Consider the following 14,179-nt stretch of genomic DNA (forward strand, 5'->3'; position numbering starts at 1 on the left):
GTTTTAATGTTCAGTTTTCACTGATTATAATAAGGTTGGACAAAATAATAAATAACACCTTGTCTGCGTAATGCAAACTGCTGCCTTCAAAATGATCATGCAGTTGAGTTGACAATTCCCGAAACTAAACTAACCCAACTCCTATAACCTTCATGAAGGTAGGATTTATTGCATGACTGTTGTATTCGTCCACATTAGTTTTAGCTAAGTTTACCTAATAAACTGGAAACTGAGTGTGTATTGTGACTCACGGAATTTAATTGGAGACATTTTTATAGATCAAAATAACCAGATGAGAATCATTGAACTAAATAGCTGACACATTAAAAGTAACTTTATTAGAGTGATGCAAGGATTAAAGAACTGCAAACATTTAAAAAAAAAAAATCATGCGCCTTTGATTTGCAGCATTGCCAGTGATAAGTAATACAACTAATATGTTAAAGGGATACTTACCTTTTGAATGAATGCTCAAGGATGTCTTAAATCTAGTGCTTTTTAACACTGTTTTAAATCGGTTTCAAAACATTGTGAAGCTGTTCGTCGTATATATATATATATATATATATATATAACAAAAATAAAAACACTGACTACATTTACATGCATATAAGAAACCAGGTTATTGAAAGGAATCAGGTCAGTAATCAGCTTTCTCCCCTACAACAAAGCTGACATATTTTAAGTAAATTGGTAATATACGATGCTGCAGACTGCGTTTTGTGTCTGAAGTCTGCCTTTAACAGTTAAAAACCTGATTAAAAGGAAAAACTGTAATATTGAATGTAATTATAGTCTAATGTCTACAGAAGACATTTAGCCATGATATGTACTCACAATCAAATCTCTAATATTTACTGTCATTAATACATGTAGGTGTCTCATTTACATTAGGTTAAATAAGCTGGGTTACTTAAGGAAGCTTGTCAACACACTGACTTTCAAAGTCAGGGCATACTTTCAGAGTGGCATAATCCACAAATACAAGCAAATGTTTATTATGTTTTTAAATGCTATCTAGACGGTGTGCGCACCCATCATGGCCAGGTTTATAGTGGCCGTATAATTCATTGCATCAGTTGACCTGGGATGAGTAGTAAGAAAAAAACAGTTGTATACCTCAGAGCTGAAGTAGTTTTTTTTTTTTTATGGGAGGTTTGTGTCTATGCGAGGGGGATGAGTACATACATAATTCAACCTGTCTCAGATGAGAGGCTACTGTGAAATATCTCAAACTATATAAGCTCTAGTTGATGTTATTGTTTAGTTTGTTCATCAGCCGGCCCTGACAGTGAATATAAACATGGGAAAATGTTTGCCAAAAATGAAAGTGCACTCTTTGTTTTTAGACAGCTGACTCTGCAGCCTAAACTCACTTAGAGTTCAAAACAAGCAAATCACCAACCACTAAATGTTCACTCTAAAAAAACTGTAACTACATTACATTTCATAGTTGTACCTTATTTCAAAAATATGCACATCGAGCGATGTCAGGAAGTAATGATGTAATAACAGCTACTATAAATATTCATCACAAGCTAACACCATCTTTTTTCCTGCAATGGTAGGCCTTTGGTTTTGACCCCATGGTGGATTTCTACGTGTCCAAATCTGCGGTGGTGTTCGCAGGCTTTTACCTCTTCTTCTTCACTGAAAAGGTCCTCAGAGTGCTTCTCAAACAGAAAAATGGGGTGAGTACATACATAGCAAGAATTATGTGATATATATTGTTTTATTGTTAGATACAGGTGGTGGGAAATTGGCAAAATTATAATGCCAACAACAAGCATATCCATAAGGGAAATGGGAAGCATTAAAATGTGTCAACTTTGCAATGGTCCCTCTGTGGTTACTTGTATATATTATATGAAAGCTGTCAAAGCAGCTTAAGACCAAAGAAGCCAGAAGTTGGTCTCAAAATCAAACTGAATGTGCAATAAACCTTTTTTGCAAATTAGGTATTTTATCAGTTAATTTTATTATCTGCAATATGATGTATGGCATTTGGTTTTATACAAACATGTCCTACTTAAAACAAAGAATGCCTTCAAATGTAAGCATATTTAGTTGATATTCCACTCATGACATTTTAATTAATCATTTTTTTTAAATTACAGGTACATATGTCTCTACATGCCTTTTTTTAAGATGCATTATTATAATAAGAATCAAAAATACTAATACTTATATTGATCCCTGGGGTGAAATTGGGTAAATTACAGCATCAGGATGGATTTGGTTAAATTAGTATTTCTTTAAATCAAATTTGGTGCAATTTTACAGTTGAGTCTGAGTGAGATGTAAGACTGGAAAAACTTGATGCTTAAATGCGTAACTTTTTTATAATCATGAACGTCCATTACATTCAAGCCATTGCCAAATGAGTTGCTACAAAGCTAATTAAGACGATCGGCTCCACAAAACTCTCTGTATTTCTCAGCATGGCTGTGTTTAGAAATTGCTGTCGTGCGGCGACTTTCGTGCGCAGAAACTCGAATAAAGTTAATTACCTCTTCTCATGGAAGGCTTGTGTCATGTGGATGCACCGACAGAATTGTTATCATTACTTAGAATTCCTCATGGTGGCTACAGAAACTATGCACTATAGTTTTAAGTCACAATAACTGCCATTATTTAATATAAAAAGAGCTGCAAAAACGTGCTTAAGTTGAAGTTGACCAGCAGGGATAGGCAGAAGACATCTGTAGTGGAAGTTTCCTTTGCAGCAGGTGTAAAGTTTTCAGAGTTTAGTAAATTGAAACAAATAAGACAGACTGAGACTAAAACCAAGTTGGGTTTTTGGATTTTATTAAAGATATATTTGCAAATAGGAGCAACATGATTTCACAAAAGGCCGCAGCCCAGTGTGGAGTCAGTTTCTCAAATGAGTGAACAAGAACACTAGGCTTATATGCATCTTCAGAGTGACAGCACACACGCACTTGGATTATTATGACGCTACAATTTCAATACACTTTTTTTTTTTGACACATGAAGACAATCAGAGAAATATAAGAGACATCTTGGAGTCATCTCACCTCCTCCTCCCTGTACGACTTTCACCCCCCAGTTACATCTTAACTGGCGTGGGAAAACTAGAGGTAGTTTTAGGGTGACCTTGTAACTTTATCAGTTCAGGCAAACAGTGCTCACATAATGTTCCAGACTGGGTGTCTCACAAAGTTAGAATCAAAATCTGCATGTGGGAAATGAGATAAACTCTTTCAGCATTTGTGAGAGAATTAAAGTACAAATAAAACACAAAAATATAAGGAATTATGCTTAAATGTAATTTTCCCACTTTCCCATTTTTACACATCAACATCTCTGTACCAGTCTCAACAACACTGTACTTTGAGAGACTCACAGAGCTGGTATTTATGGCAGGTTTAAACAGCTTGTATCCAAGGTCAACGCACAAAGTCACAACACGGTATGGCGAGCATTAAACCAGGATTCCAAAGCCAAGGAGAAACTAACGTTGTCTCTTGACTTTTCTGTCATTATTTCCCCTTAATCAAGAAGAGTTGACTTATCAGCCCAAACGTTTGACAGATCATGGAACAGTCAAGCAATATAAGACTTTTTTAATAGATCAATAAATGATAATACTGAATCAGTATCATGTATTGATTTTTTTCTAAATTGATTTTTTTATTTTTTATTCTATTTTTTCTATTTATTTGTCCTCTAACATTGATTCAGATTAATATGCTAGGCCATGTTGTTATGACTCAACCAATCATTTTCTCCAATCATTATTTTCTATGAGCACCATCATGACGCACAGATGTAATTGTTCCCTCTTGTATTATCTGTACAGTGGCAGGTTTAACCAGTTGGACGGAAAGTTTGGGTTGGAGGCACTGTACTGTACTGCCCTCAAGAGTTAACTATATATGGGAATGTATCTTATCTTGATGTAAGATAGTTACCGACTGTACATACCGTACAGTAGTAGACAAAAAATGTGACACATATTCTTACGTGTCCTTCAGAGATGAACTGAGTGATCTGTACCTTTGCTCAGCTGTTTACAGCCTAACATCACAATGTTTTAACTCTGCAGCACCATGCAAAGATGCCCTCTAAACTGTTTTTTACACATTTCTAGTAGACTGTCCTCACTTTAGTGACCTGTCAAACAAAGGCTTAAAAAAATTATAAAAATTGAAATAATCTAAAAAAAATAAAATAAGCATTGAACACAAAATAGTACTTAAAAGATTGAATCATCGATTACTGTGACTGTATAAACAGCAACTGTAAATGGTAAACAAGATTTACTGGTCGTGTCAATTGTTTTTTGGTTTGTGTGTTTTCTTTTTGATAGTTAATGTCTATCCCATCTTGTCCAAAAAAATGGTGACACCCTGTTTTAATTATTCATGGTTTTCTTTAACTGGTGTCTTGCATCCTGATTCTCCCCCATACATGGAGTATTGTATTCATGACTGTGTGTGTGTGTGTGTGTGTGTTTTTGTGTGTGTGTGTGTGTGTGTGTGTGTGTGTGTGTGTGTGTGTGTGTGTGTGTGTGTGTGTGTGTGTGTGTGTGGTTTCAAAGTTATCTATATGAAATGGATAGTGTACTGTTCTAGTGTGGCTTGTTTTTGCGTTCTGAATCAGCTACAGCTGTCTGATAGATTTTTTTTTAGGGAGACCTGTAAAGACACCGTTACAGTAGTCAAGTCTACTGAAGATAAAAGCATGGACAAGTTTTTCCAAATCCTGCTGAGACATAAGTCCTCTTCTTAAGGTGATAATAGGCTGACTTTGTAATTGAATTAATGAGGCTGTTGAAATTCAGGTCTGAGTCCATGACTACACCAAGATTTCTGGCTTTGTCTGTTTTTAACATTGTTGTTTGAAGCTGAGCGCTGACTTTTAATTGTTCCTCTTTTGCTCCAAAAACAACCACCTCACTTTTTTCTACATTTAATTTAAGAAAGTTCTGGCACCAGGCTTGTGCACAATTCAGAATTGAATTGAGAATGACTCCTAAATTTCAATTCTTGAATTTGAATTGATGTCAAAAATAGGATCTAGAATTACAGTTCGAATTTGAATTAAAGGAAGCAAAATTTAAGCGAAATTGCAAAAATTCAAAAAAATTCATATACATAATTTCAGTGAAGTGTTTAACAATGAAGCTTTACAATATATGTCAGATATGATTGCATTACATATTCTATAAATTATATTAGTTTGAACTACTTGTACAGATTACATTAACAGGATATTTTTTCCCCCAGCAATGAATGTTAAAAGCTCTAGTCACAGAACAAATAATTGAGTTTGATTTATTGTAATTGTAATTTTGTGGAACATAATGGAACATGACTCCATTTCCCAGAATGCTTTAATTTAACCAAGTATTTGAAATGGTTGCCAAACAATTTGAGGTGGACATTTGTTTGAAAGATTCTTTTCTACACAATTTGATGGTCAACACTGGACTTTTTAAGGTCATCTGTACTAGTTCATTTTGAAGAACCAATTCCAATTAAAGCTGCAAGCAGCATTGGGCGGGCCCTCGCGCCTCTGCGGGCGTCGGGGTTACTGGCGGACGCCGCTCCTTGCGACCGTGTGTCCGGAACTCTGACACTGCAAATAGTCACCAACGAAAAGGGAACTCCCTGCTGAGTTCAATGATACCTCACACAAGACTCTACGTCATACAGTTCATTAGCTGTGAAAGGGGGCGTGGGCAAAGTATAGGGGGCTGGCCAAACCTTTACCAATAAAAAAGGAAGTCCCTGCTGAGTTCATTGATACCTCACATAAAACTCTACCTTAAACGGGTCACCAGTTATGAAAGGGGCGTGGCTTAAGCATAGGGGGGTGGGCCAAACCATCACCAATGAATAAGGAACTCTGCTGAGACCAAGGATACCTTACACAAGGTGCAGATGCATAATTAACTATAGATACAAAGTAATCCCTATTCTTTAAGTAGGATTCAAACCAGTTTAGTACTGAGCCAGAAATGCCAACCCAGTTTTCCAATCGATCTAGTAATATGTTGTGGTCGACCGTGTCAAATGCAGCACTGAGATCAAGTAATACTAAGACCGAAATTTTGCCACCATCTGTGTTTAAGTGGATGTCATTAGAGACTTTAACAAGAGCCGTCTCAGTGCTGTGGTGTGGTCGAAAACCTGACTGGAAGGCATCAAAACTGTTGAGTGACAAGAAAAGGTTGAGTGGTTGAAAAAACGCTTTTTCAATGATTTTACTATACTACGCCTATAGTTGTTCATTAGTGACGTGTCTAGATTTTTCTTTTTTAAGAGTGGCTTGATGACTGCAGATTTCAGGGCCTGTGGAAAGATACCTGAAAGAAGAGACGTGTTTACAATCTGTAGAAGATCAGAAGCAAAACAATTCAAAACATTTTTGAAAACGCCCGTTGGTAGAATATCAAGGCAACAGGAGGCGCCTTTCAGATGTTGTATAATGTCCTCCAGGTTTTTATGGTTGATCGTATGAAATTGTGTCCTATTGGAATTTCTTTAGCCTGGACACTGTGATAACACATATCCTGTACTTGATGTGGAGGCACTGACTGTATAATTTTCTGAATTTTGTCTTTGAAGAAGATGGCACATTCATTGCAGGCCTTGGTAGATAAAAGTTCAAATGCTAATAGTACTGGAGGGTTTCGACAGTAGCAAACAAAGCACGTGAGTTATTATTGTTTCTGGCGATAATGTCAGAGAAGAAGGACCGCTTTGCATTCCTCAGTTCCAAATTATAAATGCGAAGTCTCTCTTTATAGGTGTTATAATGGACCTGGAGATTAGTTTTTCGCCACCTGCGTTCAGCTTTTCGACACTCTCTTTTTTTCTGTTCTTACCAGTATTACATTTCTCCATGGAGATCTTTTATTAGCAGAGACAGCTTTGAACTTAGTGGAGCAATGACATCAATAACATTTGTAATTTTACAGTTGAAATTATCTACAAGCTCAGTGACTGAGACCCCAGAGAGGGCGGGTGTGGAGGAGAAAAGCTGAATGAATGATTCACTGGTGTTTTCAGTGATATACCGTTTTCTGATTACCTTTGTTTGGACACTTTTGTGCACAGAGATAGTGCCGTTAAAGAAAACACAGGAATGATCAGAGAGAGCAACATCAGTCACCACAACCTTGGAAATGTTCAGACCCTTGGAGATAAGAGTGTGCCCCTTATTGTGTGTAGGCTCCGTCACATGCTGAGTCAGTCCATAGTTATAAAAAACAAAACACAGTTCTTTGGTCCCTCTATCCTGGGAGTTGTCAACATGAGTGTTAAAATCACCAGCAAACACAGTCAGAGTTAATACAGATTATAGACAGCAGTTCATTAAAGTAGAAGAAGAAGGTTGCACAGTATTTAGATGGCCTGTAGATATTTAGAAATATAGCTTGAGGGGATGACCTTAGCTGAAGAGCCACATATTCAAAAGAAGCAAAATTTCCATAAGATATTTGCGCACATTGGAATGAGTCATTAAACAAAATGGCGACTCCACCTCCTTTCTTATTCACTCTATTCTCACTCATAAAACTGAAGTTAGGGGGAGCTGACTCGATAAGAACAGCAGCACTGTTATTATGGTCTAACCAGTTTTCAGTTAAAAACACAAAATCAAGATTGTGCTTAATAATAAAATCATTGATTAAAAATGATTTTCCTGCCGAAGACCTGACGTTTAGTAAAGCTAGTGTTGTGTGTTTGAAATAATTATCGGTCTCATTTTTTGGGACAGGCTGGGGCTGACAAGCAATGAATGCTAAATTTGCTAAGTTTGCAGTTAAGTGCTTCTTCTTACTTAGCAGATTCACCATTATTTGTCTATTACCTATCACAACCTAAATTGAGGGGGAAAGAGGGGAAAGGGTGAGTGGAGAGAGCGATGGCATGGGCGGGGTATATGGATCCTCCAAGGCGTCGGGGTTGGTGAGGGGTGTTGGACGGGTGAAGAGGGGGGTTGAGATTTCTCATCTCTGCTCTGTGGTCTCCAATGGTCAAATCAGTAGTGGTGTATGTAGCATTTGACAGCGGAAATACAGATCTATTAGTCACTTTGATAAAGATATAGCACTGTTTTGAACTTCTAGATTTCGCTCTTAATTCAATTTGATTTACTAAACTTACTCTTACCTAAACTCTTAGCTGCACATGCCAGTAGAGTTTTCCAGTGGGGCTAATTTCATTCACAGAAGCAACAGGGAATGTACATTAAAGGGGGTGATTGTGGACAGTTGCTCCATCTTGTGGTTACTGTGCTTTGAGCCATATGGTCCAGCTTACTTAATTAACACATCATCCTGCTGATCCAATTACATAAGCTCTTTGACCCATATTTGCACCTATAATGCTGCTGTCAGCTTTTTCCTTTTACTGCCAAAATAGAGACAAAAAAAGCTAATTAACAACTCCCAAATCTGTCAGGGTCAAGTTATTTTTAAAACTGCTTTGGGAGAAATGTTTTTATGTAGTGTAGTATTGAGAGGAGAATCAGTCCACTGTAATGTCAGGGTACCTGCTCTGGTAAAGTGTTCTTGAGAAAAACACTGAATTTGTCCTGAATCCAGGAGTGTGTGACCCCCCAATGTGTAACTTTGTTGAATGTGTGATGCAAGCCTAGAGTCACTGCCCATGCAAACTTTAATAAAGTGTCACACAGAATCTCAGACACATCTGTGGTTCTGATGGAATCATTTTGTGAAAGAATGCTGTGAGTGTTAGTGCACAAGTATTGTGTGAATTGTAGTCAAAATTGCAAGCCTTCATTGATAATACGGGCATTGGTTGCGTTTTCATTAAACCAATCAATAAATCAATTTTTAACTTGCATCAACGTGCATGATTCATCATATAGCTGAGGCAAAAAAACATGGAGACAACAAAAGCATCTATCTGTCAAGGCACAATCCCAAGAGGAAACAGTAGCAGAGGACACTAATGGGATAACCGTAGCACAGGTCATCTTGAGGAAGGTTCTAGGAAACACTGCTTGTGATTCAGTCACCTTGAGCCTTATTGCCTCTCTGTTCTTCTCTTATTCATTTACTAAAGCTTAGAGTTATTTAGTTTGTAAGGTAGAAAATTGAATGGATCCCTCAAAATCATTATTTATATTATTTATGAATAATGTACTATATTTTGATCATGACGTCTGTTCTCTCTCTGTCTCTCAGAGCCACGGCCACAGTCATTACCCCGTTACAGATGTGGAGGAGGGCGAGAAGGAGAAGCTGCAGCAGAACGGAGAAGCCAGCAGCCTGGCTCTGGGCAAGGTGGACGCTGGGGAGGGCGAGCTCATGCTCAGTCCTGCACAGGCGCCACAGGTAATGATGGAGGAGAATAAGACCTTGATTCGTTTAGTTTGTTTTTCGTAATGGAACTGGATGGTCTGCAAATTTTATTTTGTTTGATTTTAATCCCTGAGAATTAGTTCATAAAACCAGTGTCATAAAGGGACAAAAGAGGGGACATTATCTTTATTATTATAATATTATAACCACATATAGATTTATTTAAAAAAATATTATCAATCAATCAAAATTTATTTATATAGCACTTTACAAAAACCAGCAGGTATCCAAAGTGCTTAACATCAGAAACACGTCATACAATAGAAATAATGAACATAGAAAACAGTAAAATCAGAAAAGGTTACAAAGAAACAAAAGAATGAAATTGTCACACCACTGCTACGTATTAAAGGCCAGACGAAACAGATACGTTTTGAGTTTGGACCTAAAAAGAGCTACATCTGTGGTAGTGCGAATATCAGGGGGTAACTTGTTCCAGAGTCTCGGGGCAGCAACTGCAAAAGCCTGATCACCCCACCGTTTATACCTTGACCTTGGCACTTCTAAAACTCGCTGATTTGAAGACCGCAATGATCGGTTGTGCTCCTGCAAAGTTAAAATTTCAGATAAATACTCTGGGGCCAGACCATTTAAGACCTTGAAAGCAAACAATAAAATCTTAAAATCTATTCTGAAACACACAGGGAGCCAATGTAGAGTGTAGAGAACGTGAGTAATATGAGCACGTCTAGATGTATTTGTTAAAAAGCGAGCAGCAGCATTTTGAACAAGTTGAAGACGTGAGACGGAGGTTTGATTCAGACCAACATAAAGAGCATTACAGTAATCCAATCTTGAACTGTGAAGAGCATGGATCGCCTTTTCTAGATCATGCCTGTTCAGGAAAGGCTTTACTTTAGCCAGGAGACAAAGCTGGAAAAAGCTTATTCTAACAACATTACTGATCTGCTTGTCAAATTTCATGCTGCAATCAAAAGTAACCCCCAAGTGTTTGACAGATGACCTAGTGTAGGATGCCAGAGCTCCCAGATTCAAAGCTGGACCATCTTGCGTGCCTGAAGTACTGAAAATAATACACTCGGTTTTATCTTCATTCAAATTAAGAAAGTTTTCTGAAAGCCACAACTAAACAGGGATTTTAGTGCAACACTGTCATTAGCTTTCATAGGCAAATAGATTTGCAAATCATCTGCGTAACAATGAAATGACAGGTTATGCTTTCCTATAATAGCCCCTTAAGGCAACATGTATAAAGAAAACAGAATGGGGCCAAGAATGGAACCCTGGGGTACCCCACAAGAGAGAGGAGCAGTTGATGAGGAGAGGTCACCAATCATGACAGAATGTACCACCTCACTAAGTAACGTCCGAGAAACTGGCTTAAATTCCTCAAACACAGCTGAGTGTGCAGGAGAAGCAGATAAAAACAATTTAAAATTAGCACTGGCGTTTTTCCTGACAGATGCTATTTTGTCAATAAAATAACAAAGACATTTCTCACATGTCATGATTGAAATATCTGTCAGAGCAGAGGTGCGTGGATTCCCAACAGAGTTTATCACTTTAAATAACACTCTGGGTTCATGGCAACTGCCAGCTATGACAGAGGAGAGATGCTGCATCTTCGCCACCTTCACAGCCTTCTGGTATGTGGTTAGACTGACTCTTAATAAACCCAGTGATACATGTAAATTGTCCTTCTTCCATCTTCGTTCAGCTTGTCTGCAGTGTTGCCTAAGGACCCTTGTGGTGTCATTTAGCCAAGGGTCTGCCTTAGGTTTAATAGATTTAATCTGATGAGGGGCAACAGAGTCTAGGATTTCAGTGCATGTGGAATGGAACACAGAGAGAATGTTATCTGGGGAAGAGGGAGATACCAGACCATTCTTTACATAAAACTGTGAGTCCACAAACGCAGAAGCAAACTCTCCAGCTGAAGAGGAGGTGATGCAGCGGTGCCTAAAAGCTGAGGAGACAGGGTTAATAGCAGGTGGTGGAACACTGATCTCGAACCTGATGGGGAAGTGATCTGAGATACCAGTTTCTGTTATTTCTCCAAGTGAAACTGAGCCCATAGGAGATGATGAGATCCAAGGTGTGGCCAAGATGATGTGTCGGCCCTTCCACACATTGATTAAGCAAAAGAGTTCAGAAGTGTTTTAAAATCATGAGCAAGTGGGTTTGAGGGACAACACACATGGATATTGAAATCCCCACAAACCAGAAGCTTGTCATATTTAGGAACAACATCAGCTAAAAACTCAGAAAACTCACATATAAAAATCCTTGTTGAGTTTTGGTGGGCGATAAACAACTGCAAACAACACAGGAGAATCCAGGTCAGCCACAAACAGCTGAAGCTCGAAGCTATTATAACAGATGAACTCTTTTACTTTAATAAAATAATATTTAAAAATTGCTTGATTCATATAACTGAAAAGGTGTAATTATATGTTAATGCATGATTATTAAAGAAAAGATCGACCTATTCGATGGTGATTTAAGACGGTGGTTCCCATCCATGGGGGTTGGGGCCACTCAAAGGGTCGCAAGATGATTAATTGACAGATAAAGTAATAATGATCAGATACTGAAATTGTAATTCTCATGTTTTTTGTTTTTCATTTAATCTTATATAGCTTTACGTCTTCAGACCTCGAACACTTATTCAGAAGACACAAACTGAGAGGTTACGAGGAGAAAATCACTTTTTGGTTGAACTGCTTACTAGGGCTGCACAATATTAGGAATGCGAACATTTTGTTTAATATCATGATAACAATACTATTTGCGATAAATAAACAGATATTAAAGTGTATTCAGTTCTGCATTTCCGCTGCTTTCAGTATTCTGTTAAAATACAATGTATTTTAAACCAATGAAAGGAATTAATTTCCAACAATATTTTATTGAACAAATTGAAGATTGGATTGAATTTTAAGGGTTCACTAAAAAAAAAAAGACTTTTAAAAATTTTAAGTGCCGTTTTCTGCTGATATTTTCTTTCAACTAACAGAAAATCTCAGAGTGTCTTTCGCTATATGTTGCACCCTTTCGCGATGTGTTTACTGCGCCAGTTGATATTGCAATGACGATTAAAAAACGGTATATTGTAGTCTGGCTATCACCAGACAAAGCTCAATCTTTTAAGATTGAGCTTGGTCTGGGAGAGTAGACTGGGAGTCTACTGGGAGAATGGGAGTCTACTCTGTATTTTCTACTGCACAAGAAGATCAACGGGCATAGTTCAAATGACTCTGTACGCAGTTGGATAGTCCTTCAACCAATCAGACCAACGATCCGGGTGACGTAGCAGTGACAGCGGCATCGACGGGTTGCTGCGCTTCGGTGGTCGCTATGTTGAATGTAAACAAGAAACAGGCTTGGTCGCTTCTCTATCGTCATTGTGTTAAACCCACCATTAACGGCAGGTGGATAAGCCAGTTTGTGATTGGTCCCCGCAAAATTGTAACGGAAGCAGGAGAGATAAACCTACAGGTTTCCAGCCTGAGTTGCAGGGCGAAATCAAATCGCCATCAGATCGGGCTGGGTTTACCCAGTCTAGATATATTGTGCAATCCTACTGCTTACATTTCATAGACTTATTCCCGTGGCGAAGGATCGGTGTAAAAAGGTTGGGAACCACCTATTTCAGATGCACCTGGAAATTCATGCAAAAATTATAATAAATAGTTCTTCAAATTCTGTGTTCGTAGCCTAATTACCAGCTGAATTAAGAAACATGATGATGTGATATTTGTATATTGCTGCTCTGCCCACACGTATTTACCTAATGGGTGTCCCTCACTGTTCATCCCAGGAGTCCCAGAGCCCAGACAGCGGGGCGCGGTCCGGCACCAGACGCGGTGGCTGCTATTGGCTGAAGGGGACGGCCTACTCTGACATCGGCACGCTGGCCTGGATGATCACACTGAGTGACGGCCTGCACAACTTTATCGACGGCTTGGCCATCGGCGCCTCCTTCACTGCCTCGGTGTTCCAGGGTGTCAGCACCTCCGTGGCCATCCTGTGTGAGGAGTTCCCCCACGAGCTCGGTGAGTCGGGATGAGATTTGAGCTAGATGTTTTCTAATGGCTTCTGCTAGGATTGCATAATTAATCGAATTTTAATCACGATCACGATTTTGGCTTCCCACGATAAAATTCACGTGATCGAGCGATATTTAAAATTAGGGGTGGGGGAAAAAATCGATACAGCATAGTATCGCAATATTTTCCGTGGCAATACTGTATCGATACACAGACGCCAAGTATCGATCTTTTATTATATATGGGTTGGTCTGCTTGACAATCCCATTTTGCAGCAATACAATTGAAATGAGATGAACAAACAGAGACATGCATCTTTTTAGACAAAACAGATGTTGGCAAAGTTATCTTTTGGGGACATAATTTGAAATTTGGAAAAATTTGAAGTTGGAAAAAAGGTAATAAATTGCAATATATCGCAGAATATTGCAATATCTTTAAAATCGCAATAATATTGTATCGTGACATAAGTATCGTGATGATATCGTATCGTGAGGCCTGTGGTGATTCCCACCCCTATTTAAAATGCGTCATTCCGTTCATAGAACATTCCGTATCAAAGTTTTTTTTTTCTTTCAAATCTCCGTAAACCACTGTCTGATCACGTGCCTCCATGAGCCAATCAGAGTTGTTTCCTACACCGCGCAGCTTAGTTTAGATGTAGACAGTCACAGAGGACAGAGTAACGTGAGGAAAATTCCACAACAGATAGCAGTCGGTCATAAGTCGTCACGAGTTTTACCAGTTCACCAGTAAACGTAACATTTTGTCCCGTCTGTGTTGTTTTTCCAACAACAGCAGTGAC

At 38.4% G+C, this 14,179-nt stretch overlaps 1 protein-coding gene across 3 annotated transcripts in view; it reads left to right on the forward strand.

Moving 5' to 3' along the window:
* The window catches only part of slc39a14 (solute carrier family 39 member 14), a 38,626-nt gene that overhangs the window by 20,279 nt on the left and 4,168 nt on the right, over positions 1-14,179 (forward strand). For all 3 annotated transcript variants that reach the window (XM_039802543.1, XM_039802541.1, XM_039802542.1), the window contains exons 6-8: positions 1,569-1,691; positions 9,188-9,337; positions 13,146-13,380. In XM_039802543.1, coding sequence (XP_039658477.1) covers positions 1,569-1,691; positions 9,188-9,337; positions 13,146-13,380 — 508 coding nt within the window. The remainder of the gene's footprint in view (positions 1-1,568; positions 1,692-9,187; positions 9,338-13,145; positions 13,381-14,179) is intronic.

The sequence above is a fragment of the Perca fluviatilis genome, chromosome 6, assembly GCF_010015445.1.
Source record: "Perca fluviatilis chromosome 6, GENO_Pfluv_1.0, whole genome shotgun sequence".
In the NCBI taxonomy this organism is placed as follows: Eukaryota; Metazoa; Chordata; class Actinopteri; order Perciformes; family Percidae; genus Perca; species Perca fluviatilis.